Source organism: Oncorhynchus kisutch, linkage group LG3 (assembly GCF_002021735.2).
Source record: "Oncorhynchus kisutch isolate 150728-3 linkage group LG3, Okis_V2, whole genome shotgun sequence".
In the NCBI taxonomy this organism is placed as follows: domain Eukaryota; kingdom Metazoa; phylum Chordata; class Actinopteri; order Salmoniformes; family Salmonidae; genus Oncorhynchus; species Oncorhynchus kisutch.
In genome coordinates this window covers 30,783,474-30,795,426 of record NC_034176.2, presented here as the reverse complement: position 1 = coordinate 30,795,426, position 11,953 = coordinate 30,783,474, and the positions used below count along the sequence as shown (strand labels likewise).

The window sequence follows — 11,953 nt, the reverse complement described above, 5'->3', positions numbered from 1 at the left end:
ATGCTTGTTTTTGCGAGACTGTCCTTGAAAAAGATCATGTCTCGGTTTGTTTTGAATTTTCTCAATGGCAATATTAATCTGACCATTTTTTGTACCCCCTCTCCTTGAATTTTCTTTGCATCTCAGCCATATTTATTTTGAAATCTGATTTGTTTTTGGAAAATTATTTTGAATACTTATGTAAATGTGATATCTGTTTTTTTGTGTAATAAATTAGCAAACATAAAAAAAACTGTTTTTGCTTTATCATTGAGGTATTGTGTGTAGATTGAGGTTACAAAATAATATTTTAGGCTGTATCAATTTTAGGCTGTAATGTAACAAAATGTGGAAAAAGTCAAGGCTCTGAATACTTTCTGAAGGCACTGTAACTATTGCTCAAACACAGACCAAATCTAAGCTTACCTTGTAAGATGTTTGGTGAAAACATTGTGTAAAATAAACATTTTGACTCTGGAGACTGGTGATCAATAACCGTAGGTCACAGGCAGACATAAGATATCCTCAATCTGTGGTACCCTGGCTTTCAGCGTGTATCAATGTATTCCGTGTTTATTCCGTTTATGCTTCACAACACTAACTAGGAAAGTAGGTAGCAGGCATCTTGAAATCAGGTCATCGGCTCGGCTTGCCCTTATAAATTCGTATGCCCATATATGGTCATTAGTCATATCTAAGATTTGACTGCACCGATCCATAGGCAAGATACTCAGCTTTCTGCAGACGCCCTGCTTTTGCAGATAGGGGCTACCGTTCTCATACCAGACTGAATTGAATTTTTAAAAATCAAATAGGGTCCCAAAGTATGGAGACTTTACATTTAAGAGGTTAATTTCACTTGTAAGCTTCATATACCCATGTTTTTATTTTAACGCAGTTGAAATTGGTTCAGTTTCACAGCCGACCAACATCCAAAATATTGCTTTTGAAACGTGGACATCGGTCCCACGATCAATGGATCGGACTATTTGGAAAGTATCTCCAATAAAAGTGCTTTGGTATTTTTGTATACTATCTAATTGAAGCACTTCAATGGGTTGGATTTCAAATTGATAGGTAGAAACCCGATAATAAATGACTATTACTATAGTCAAGAAAATGTGGTCATGCGAGTTGTTGATGACATTATTCTATTTATTTTTGTTTATTAATTATTATTTTTTTAAAGGCGGCCAGGATGATGCAGGAAACGTTAGTGAAGTATTCACAAAAATAGTAATTAATATTTAAAACAAGCAATGGTATACCTAATTGGTTAATTAAAAAAATATGTTTGCCTATTAGAGAACCTAATCTGATCTCAAAATGTGCTTGTCTTGTCTGGCCTAATAAAAAATATATGTTTAAGTAATATCACTGTTTTTGAAAGTTTGATAAAGGGGTTCTAACAGTTGGGATCTTAATAAATGAGAAAAGGATTATAGTCCTACCTGTAAATGTCTTGACAGTTTCGAAAGACGGACCTTGGCTACATGCTGTCTTGTTGTCCTCTGATGTGTACTGGGGATCAGAGGGTTGTTGAGATGTTTGTGATGGCTGGTGTCATCAAAGGGCAGCTGTCCACTATAAATGCCCTGTCTGGATATCTGTCTGCTCACGGCATCATTTCAAACCAAGAGAAGCTAGAGGAAGAGGGCTAGTTGTTGCCATCTTCCTATTGTCTTTACTTTCAAGGTGACTTATAGCGCTATAGTGGATACACCGCTTCAGTCAAAATGGTAGGCTTGGCACCGCTCGTCTTTTGCGCGCTCCTCGTCTGCTTTTTCAGGCTTTGCAGTTCGGAGAAACTGTTGCACCATTCCCGGCATTACAAGAGCTCACCCGAGTCCAGTTTAGGATATCTGAATTCGTACCATCCCCATAGGTACCCTCTATACATGATGCAGCTGTACCGCTCCATCAAGACCGCAGCCGATAACAGCCCCTCTCCACACGATTCTGATTCAGTCCTCAGTCTGATAGCAAAAGGTACGTAAAAAGTATAATTAATAATTAAAGTATTGATTTCAATTAATTGTTTAGGCATATGAAAACTTGAACACTATTGGCAACATTCCCAGAGGATCCTTATTTTGTTAAATTTGTTTGCCATTTTCAATTGGCTTTCCAACATTATTTTATGCATTTACCGTCTTTAACTTGCTACTTTTTGGACCAATACAGACTGGCGCGTGTATTGTAGTCTTATATGATGATGTCATTTGACCTGTAGTTCAAGCAAGCGTCCGAACCAGTCCACATATCTCTTCAGGCTTGTCCTCTCCATCACTGCCAGGCCTGGTTGCAGGCTGTCTTATCTGTGTTTATCAGATCCTCCTTTACAACCCAGAAGTGTCACAATGCTTATTCGGCTTTAAAGGTTTTTTCTGTTTTATTTGAGTGGGTGTGTGTATTAGCCCTACAGACGTCTGTACAAATGGCGGTTGAATACACAACCTACTCTGTCCTGTCTTCCCTCTCCCTCCAGCGTTTTGACATTTTGTTGAATGGTTTGGCTAGTTTATGGTGAAGTCTGCGTAAAGTTTGTCTTGTTGATTACGCACTGACTGCATACAACTGGGTTGCTGACTTTTGTTACTTTTTTTCCAGGATGCCATCAAGTGGGTGAGAAATGGACCATTACTTTCGACATGTCCTCCATCTCTGCGAGTGACGACGTCCAGCTGTCAGAGCTTCGGATCAGACTACCAGCGTTCTCCGCTTCCAAACACGTCACATTGGACATTTATCACTCACGAAAGCAGGACTGCGAGTCTGACACTGAACTGTGCAGCGAGGAGCGCCTTCTCTTGGGCAGCTTTGGCGCATCGCCCAGTGACACCAGGTCTCAATGGAACGTGTTCAATCTGACAGCTCTGCTCAAATATTGGATGCACCAGGGAGACACAGTGACGCAAAGCCAAGAAGCAAGAGTCCTTGTGATAGAGAAAGAACACGAGAGTGGGGCACCGGACGACGGAGAGGAAATTGACATGGCCTACATCGGGCATTTTACGCACAAGAAAATCAAGGTTCACCATCCGACAGACGAACGGGTTATGATGGTTGTCTTCTCCAAGCACAACCTGTCCCGAGATGGCGAGAGCGCACCCACTCTCATCCGTACTGTGGAGCACTCCAAATACGCAATTTTGGACCAAGTCAGCCGTGAAGCTCAAGGACGACGCCACAAGAGAAACCGAATGGAGAGAGTGCGAATGGCCGGCGGAATTGCAGCTAATGCTACTGGGTCCTCGACTGAAGCCGTCCAACGCCCACTCTGTCGGAAGATTGACATGTGGGTAGATTTCGACCACATCGGCTGGAACGAGTGGATTGTGTATCCAAAACGCTACAACGCCTTCCGCTGCGAGGGCGAGTGCCCTACTCCGGTGGATGAATCCTTCAGTCCCACCAACCACGCATACATGCAAGTAAGATCTAAACATAAAACAACACTTTTTATATTTGGTTTAAGTTCCTAATATGCATTTATCTTCAGTGCAGCTTTTCGTAAAGCTTATTTTCTTTTTGTGTTTTTCAGAGCCTGTTGAGACTGTACCATCCGGATCGCGTGGGTTGTCCGTCCTGCGTGCCCACGCGCCTCAGCCCGCTGTCCATGCTGTACTACGGGGACGAAGACGTTGTGTTGCGGCATCACGAGGACATGATCGTGGAGGAGTGTGGCTGTCACTGATACCCCAGCCACATCGGGCCCGCAACCACAAAGACTATTGTGAAAACACTTATTTAAAAGGCTTCGCTTGGAATATATTGTGCGCCATGGAATGACTCTTGAAAGTTGTGTGTGGTCGTTATCACAAGGAAGATAGATTTCTTTGCTATGGTCCTTACTATATCTTATTCTATCATGGCCTATGTCATGATCTCAGCTGGAACCACAGCATTCCATATTAGAAGATTTGTCCTTGTTTGAACCAGCATGATAAAGATGTACTGTTATTTATTTGAATATTTATTACCCATGTTGGGTGTTACTTTTAGGCTGTACGTTTTATATTGTTTGTCAGTGTTTTGTAATTTTCAAGAAGTGAAAGAAATATGCTGCCAAAATAGTGCCTTAATTGTTATGATTATTTTATATTTTCACTCATTTATTAATCCTTTATTACAAGATATATTTTTGTACATACAATGAAAAAATAACTATATTAAAGCATTTTATTCCGTTAATCGAAGTGACATTTATTAATTTAATCCTCTAAATAAGTGAGCGAACTCTAGAACATTACAGCATCATCTTCGCCTGAACTTTCGACTGTCTTCTTGATGTAATTGACTCTCAACCAATAGTCTATCACAGCACTGACCAAGTCTAATCTGTTCTGAAGCAGTCTTGACGAACTGAACAAGACAAGTGTGTTTATGGCTTCTCGAACCAGTCACTTGTTAACAGCTTTACCACCCTCAACTAAATTCCACATCTATTTTATAGTATTACTGCTCAGATTATGGGAAGTCGTCAGTGGCGAGCAATTTCCTAGTTGATTGCGTTCGAAGCAGCGGGTAAAGGGAGCAAATGAAAAGAGCAACATGTAGGAATGACGGGGTCAAGATAGGGGTGGTGATTGGATTAAAGAAAAAAGCGTTTTTTATTTTGGGGGTGCCAGTAATAAAGAGTGACAGAAACGGGGGCATATAGAATTTATTGAATTATCTTTAAATTAAAAAATATATAAACGCTTCTAAAGCATATCATGTATGCTTAAAAAAAGACTGGAACCATTTTTTTAATAATCACAATTCAAGTTATTTAATTTAGAGCCAATATGCATCATATATGCCTCTGCTTATGTGCAGAGTACAGAGAGACAGTGTAGCTCTTTGATGAAAGGAAGGACATCATGGTGTGTAATGATTACCGCTTTTCAGGCTGCTGGTTCTGGAATGTTATCAGTTGCAGGAGGGAACTTGCTGAAGAATTCCACTTAGGTCACTCCTGCCACACTACAGATGCTGGAAATGTACAGCTTTCCTTCACAGAAGAACGGGAGCGTGCCAGTGGATTTGTAGCTGCGGCGTTGATAGCCTTTGATGGATGTGAACAGCAAACATTAAGTTCTACCAGTGCGTTTTGATTTCGAGCAAAAATGTAAAAAAGGTATCATCAGTTAGATACAATTGGCTGACGGCTTCATGTACATGTCTAATGAAACGTTTCAGGACCTGATAGGCTTCATGTACATGTCTAATGAAACGTTTCAGGACCTGATAGGCTTCATGTACATGTCTAATGAAACGTTTCAGGACCTGATAGGCTTCATGTACATGTCTAATGAAACGTTTCAGGACCTGATAGGCTTCATGTACATGTCTAATGAAACGTTTCAGGACCTGATATGCTTCATGTACATGTCTAATGAAACGTTTCAGGACCTGATAGGCTTCATTTTTAACTCATAATAATGAAATGTCATCCTATGTGAACTCAAGACCATTAGGCCTAAGTGTTTTATGATTACTTATCCGTAATTTAAAAAAAACTGTCTTTATTTATTTGTATTTTACTAGTATTACTTGTATTTTACTGACTTTACAAGTCAGTTAAGAACAAATTCTTATTTTCAATGATGGCCTGGGAACAGTGGGTTAACTACCTTGTTCAGGGGCAGAACGACAGATTTTTATCTTGTCAGCTCGGGGAGTCGATCTTGCAACCTTTCAGTTACTAGTCCTATGCTCTAACCACTAGGCTACCTGCTGCCCCTGCTATACTACTGCTATATTACTGGTGGAATAACCATTTCCTGGGTCATTAGTTTGTTTTCTGTCAGATACAAAGTGTTTTCCCCGAAAGTAACATGTATTGCAGTCGGTCAACCCATTTACCTCGAGACTAATGACACTTGCCAGATAACCGAAAGTGCCCAAGGGGTTGACAGAAGCAATCCTTTGATCTTGCAATACACATAGCCTACTCATTCTATCCAACTCCCTTTGTGCACTGGTTACTTTTTTAGGAAACAAGTCTACTACCAAATATGTTTTATTTTCTTTATTGATTCTTCTTACAAACCATGTGAAAATGTAGTTTTTTGTCTCAAATTTCTCTCTATATATTTTTTACATTCCTATGTATGACAATCTTTTTATCTGAAAAAATTAATAGTATTTTGAAGGCAGTGAAGTGTGGATAACCCATGATAAGATTGATTTGAGTGGCAAAGAATGAAGAATGAATGAAGAATTAAAGAATGAAAGAAATTGAATCTTTACCGCCACACCACTCCTCTGGAGCAATCTTTTTCAGTGTTGCTGCTGGCTCCACAAGAGAAAGGCCCCAGAGGTGAGTCAAGAGGGTAACACTTCATTCACACGCCTGAACCACCTTTGTGTTATTTTACAGTAACAATACAGCTGATATTTAAAGTTAACAAACTGCAACTAATGGACTTCATCTGTAAACACAGAAGGTGACAATATTGTAGCAAGTCTGGGTGGGCGATTGGTTGGGCCTCTTCTTCAGCATCATGGTAGTAAGTGAAGTTGTTTCACATCCCTCTTGAATGCTCATTCCACCAACAGTTAGATGTCCATTTCAAACTGTGCATCGTCACCTTCACAAACACACACACACACACGTGTTAATTTATTTATTTCCTACTCACCTTAAATATTTGTAGCCTGGCAGGCAATACTAACATAAGGGTAAATATCAAAACTTAAAAATGACCTGAACCCCATTAGGTACCAGTAAATCTGAACATTTGATCTTATTTCACTTATTAAATACCATTATATATTTTCCATAAAACTAATACATCTCGTTTGACTGTTTTCGGGGATGTTTTTTTTGGGGGCACATTGTAATGCCTGAGATAAGAGTAAATAGTTGGCCTGCCTGACAGGATCATGTTCTTACCAGTGCTTTTGTCAGCAGGTGCAGTGATGTTGTTGTTCAGTGGCTCTCTGTTATGGGCCTTTACATTGTTGATGTGTTTGGAGGGTGGGCTGGTGACCCCTGGAATGTTGGGGAGAGAGCACGGTGGAGTCCTGGCCAGCGGGGAACTGCGGCACTCCAGCAGGAACTTCCGGTCGTAGATGATTCTTGTACCTGAGGGGAGAGGAGGGTATGAGATGTTCATGTAAATTTAATGGATCGAGCAGATCGTACATTGGCGCACAATCCCACCATATAGGACTAGTACTCATCCTGTTCTGCAGTCAGATTTGGTTCAAAGCCTGCAGCTAAACCACATACACTGAAGGTTGTGTAATCTTGTTTAACCCATACCTGAAAGATGCCTTATTTGTTTTACGTAGTCTTTCCATGAGAGATTAGGTACAATGCCTCTTTCTCACTGTGACGTGTGAGCTAACAGTTGTTCTGAAACACTGAGTTGTTTGACTGAAGTGCAAGCCCTACATACATACACTGAACAAAAATATAAACACAACATGCATCAATTTCTAAGATTTTACTGAGTTACAGTTCATATAAGGATATCAGTCAATTGAAATAAATTAATGAGGCCCTAATCTATGGATTCCACACAACTGGGCAGGGGTGCAGCCATGGGTTGGCTGCCAGGCGTGTAGAGTGGCCTTTTAGTGTACCTAGCACAAGGTGCACCTGTGTAATGATCATGCTGTTTAATCAGCTCCTTGATATGCCACACCTGTCAGGTGGATGGATTATCTTGGAAAAGGAGAAATGCTCTCCAACAGGAATCTAAATACATTTGTGCACCAAATTTGTGAGAAATAAGCTTTTTGTGCATATCGAACATTTCTGCGATTTTTTATTTCTGCTCATGGAACATGGGACCAACACTTTATATGTTGAGTTTATCTTTTTTTTCAGGGTAAATAATAAATTATATTTTTTAAAGTGCTTTTCCTTACAACATAATCTCCAAGTACATAAATCAACATACCGCCCTCAACAAACTCAACCGATAGCCTACAACAAATTAACCGTAATATTAACACAAAATAAAACTAATGGCACCAACATGATTGCATGAATCCTTGACACAGATATGTGCAAAAACTGTTCTGTTTGTACTGTCCTCTGTGCCAATCTGCCCACAGAGTAAAGTCACTGATATCTGCTCACAAAATGGTGGTTCAATGCAAGCTATATCGGCCAGCTGCTTTCTGAGCCAGAATTTCCCACATGAGGAGTCATCTGTGGGATCCCTCAGTGCATTACCCCTCTTAACATTGGATTGATATTAGCGGTAAACTAAATGGCACCCTATTCTCTATATAGTGCACTACCTTTGACCTACAGGCCCTCTACAAAAGTAGTGCACTATATAGGGCATAGGGTGCAATTTGGGACACACCCTGGCAGTTAACCAGCTCACCACCATATCAACACACACATATACTCAGGAAATTAAGCCTAGACAGAGTAGGAAAGCAATGTTATCCATCATATCTTGCTTTTAATTGCATATTTTACATGACATTCAATGCATTTCACATTATAAATGCATTGAAAGTTGTATGTCACATTTGTTAATGGTGTCTCTTGTGACAGAGGGTTCAGAATGGCAGCTGCTGAAAGATAAGAAACTGCAACATGATCTGGCAGGTTCTGCTAGTGCGTTAATCATCTCTGAATCAGTGTTGAACGGCACCACCAACGCCTTAGCTGTGACCATGTGAAGAGGGAGGAAGTGAAAGGCCTCGTGTGGAAATGCTTTAAACACATCACGACAAGCAACAAGTGCGGTGGCAGGTATCCTAGTGGTTAGAGCATCGGGCCAGTAACCGAAAGGTTGCTAGATCGAATCCCTGAGCTGACAATATAAAAATATATCGTTCTGCCCCTGAACAAGGCAGTTAACCCACTGTTCCATAGGCCATCATTGTAAATAGGAATTTGTTCTTAACTGACCTGCCTAGTTTAATAAAAAAAAGTGTCCTAGCCAACATATTTATAATTAAATTGAAAAGGGCATGCAATCCATGCATGATGCAAACAACTATGTTTTTAAAATGTCAGATACTTAAACATTTCAGATAATGTCAGGTTATTTTACTTTGCAATGTGTCTAGCAGCGTTGTAGTCGAATCACTAAACCACGAGTCCCAAGGCCCCTTTGCTCGAGTCGAGTCACGCGTCCCTATGGCTGATGTCCTGGTCCAAGTGCTCAAGTCTGATTGATGATTAGGGGGTTCATTAAACATATTTGATATTTTGGTTACTGATGTTTTTTTGTTTGCTCGTATTTCTGGCTTGCTGACTCGATGCTCGTCTGTCGCTACTAGATTTTTGCCTCTATAGATTTGCCTCAGATTTAGTAGAAGTGCGGGGCTGCAGGGAAGATTTTTATGTGAGAAATTAAGTAACGCAAATACTTTCCTACTGTTGCCAAATGGTCATAATTGCCTGCAATAGCCTATAAAACAAATAAGTCCTTCATACACAGGCTCACACACGTAATTCAATGTTCAATAGTTATGTCAAATCAGTAATGATGTTATGAAAGGATGAATGGTCGCTAGAATGAATTGGCTAATGCGCCTGACCAGATTACTATTTGCAATAATTGTAACAGGCTCTCAGCTACTCTTTTGTAATCACTGACTGATATTTGTGTAGTTATTTATTGCAGAGTGAAAAGTAAAAGGAGACTTATCAGAACCTGGCTATGGGATGCAGGGAGGAAAGTTGGAGGGTAGACAGACTACTTTTCAATAGTCAAGGAGAGAGAGAGAGACTCATAGCTACACCGTTGTTTTACTCTTAAACTCAATACTAGTGTTTTCAATTTCATAAAGCAGTTTGCCTTTTTTAATGAGGAAAAGCTAAATAGTAAGAGGTTGACTGACTGGTGGTTATGAGGAAGCAAGTTAGTCGCTTGCGTGATGTGTAGACTAGGATCGGAGGCAGAGCCTGCCCACACTCGTCGCTTGCGCACAAGCTTGATGTAGGCTGTGTCCATCCTACTACTAGAAAACAGAACTATCGCTGCTCTGCGCACCCAGTGCTGCTAATTTTCTGCTTATCATAGTAGCCTATCCAGTCCAAGTGCAAATACAAGTCATAGGAAGGCCAGTCCAAGTCGAGTCACAAGTCTTTAAAATCGGAACTCGAGTCAGGGACTCATGTACTGCAACGCTGTTTCACACCATATTGAAAGGACTAATGTTGCACAGAGCCAAGTGCCTCCTATGAATAGAACATGAAAAAGTTGAATGTAAGAAATGTTCCAGAAGCCTGTCAAAAAAATCAAGAAGCCTGCATTTACAAAGCTTTACCTATAGATCTACAGCATAACCTATGGATTGTGACCACATGAAATGGGGTATTAGCCTACTCAGTGACACAATTGTGTAGTTAACACAAATATTAGCGTCTTAAAACTAGTTCTTATTGCAGGACTCTGATCCATCTGTGAAATGAGCCACATTAGCTCGCTCACCAGTCTACATCGTTATGTTCTGTGTGTGTCACGGAGTAGACTGACACCCCAGTTCACGGATCCACAATGCATAGGTATGGCTGTACACGGCAATATAAATGTTCAATACACATAGTAGGTTGAGTTCACACAAATATTAATGCCGTAGCTATGTCTTATTGCTGGACTCTGAAACCACAGTGAAACATAGGTATGAGGACCGTGGTGGTGCACAAAAAGCTATGCTAACGAGCTAACAAGCTGATGATGCAAATAATGGCACTTGCCAGCAGAAACAAAAACAACAACAGTCACTGTATGCAATGAGGCATGAGCATATCGCTGGCTAAAGCCTTTGTCAGTTTACAACATTGCACCACAAACATTTTTGCTAAATACATTTGTTTCATTGCTAGACAGGTGTCCTTTGTCTAAAGGTTTGATAACCCTATCGAGATTTGTGTTACGGGCACCTGCACAGCTCGAGCGCATGGCAATCAGGCTAACAATCATATCCCGTTGAGTTAGTTATAACCACGTCATAAACAGTCGTGCTTTTACATATTACATAGCTATAACATAGACATATAAGACATATAACTAGTCCTATAAAGGCTAGCTACTAGCTATAGCTAGCTACCTCCAGGTGTTGTGCTGAACAGAGTTCCCCCGGGAGTAGTGGAGTAGTCGTTGGGCATGTGCGAGGCGTCGTTTATGGTCACCCGCCTGGTCGGAATGGCCTTGCTAGTAGTGGTCTTCTGACAGCCCGTAGACATCTTCAAAACACAGGGGCGTTTGCTAATAACTACAAATTGGACAACTTAGCTAAATATCTTGGACCTGAAAAACAACAAAGCAAACAACGTGCCCTGTTGCTGCTTCCTCAATTATTTGCTTTGGGTCGTTAGCAAGCTAATTCCTAAATAAAAACAAATACTTTATTTTGTCATAAGTGCAAATAATGTTGAATATCTAAACTAACCACACATTCCCACACGCAGACCGACAGACTAGGTTCTGTACGACCTTAGCAGCACACGTTCTTCCACACTCAACACGCACTCAAAAACAGACAGGAAAGAGCTGCTCCAAGCAGAGAATTGACATGACGTCTCCCCCCACTGGTGGATGGTGTTGCCATTTCTTCGTCGGTGGGGTTTATCGGCGGTTGGCATCCAACATTATGGTGCATTACCACCACCTACTGTACTGGAGTGTGGGCCAGGGACAAAGAGAAACTAAATCCACAATGTTTGAGACTATATCTAATGAAGTACTACTCAATATACACGTTAAACTAATTTCCTGTATCCCCTTCTCCCTCATACTAGATCTCAGCCTCTCTTTCCCTCTGATCCCACACTGTAGCAATACATGCTCCACTGTCTCTGTTTCCTGGCAATAATCACACTTTCCTGTTGGATTCTTTCCTTTCACATGTAAGGTCTTATTCAACTGGCTGTGTCCCACCCTTAATCTTGTAAATGTAGCCGCCTCTTCTGTCCCTTCCTGCCATCCTCCCCTCTCCAACCTTCCTCTGTACTTGAAATAAATGCCTGCCCTTAGTATCTCTATTCCACTGCTCCTGCCATCTC

At 40.8% G+C, this 11,953-nt stretch overlaps 2 protein-coding genes across 2 annotated transcripts; one reads left to right on the top strand and one right to left on the bottom strand.

Annotated features, from left to right (window-relative positions):
* Positions 1 to 1,177: 1,177 nt before the first annotated feature.
* On the top strand, positions 1,178 to 3,744 carry LOC109873729 (nodal homolog). Its single transcript, XM_020465422.2, has 4 exons — positions 1,178 to 1,191; positions 1,769 to 1,968; positions 2,590 to 3,413; positions 3,524 to 3,744. The coding sequence occupies exons 1-4, from the start codon at positions 1,178 to 1,180 to the stop codon at positions 3,674 to 3,676; spliced, it is 1,191 nt and encodes a 396-aa protein (XP_020321011.1). The 3' UTR covers positions 3,677 to 3,744.
* A 2,236-nt stretch (positions 3,745 to 5,980) lies between these two features.
* Positions 5,981 to 11,460, bottom strand: LOC109880295 (eukaryotic translation initiation factor 4E-binding protein 2). The gene is made up of 3 exons (XM_020472513.2): positions 10,999 to 11,460; positions 6,863 to 7,054; positions 5,981 to 6,557 (listed from the first exon to the last, which is right to left on the bottom strand). Exons 1-3 carry the CDS (start codon positions 11,132 to 11,134, stop codon positions 6,526 to 6,528), a joined length of 360 nt encoding a protein of 119 aa, XP_020328102.1. The 5' UTR covers positions 11,135 to 11,460; the 3' UTR covers positions 5,981 to 6,525.
* Between the last annotated feature and the right edge of the window lie 493 nt (positions 11,461 to 11,953).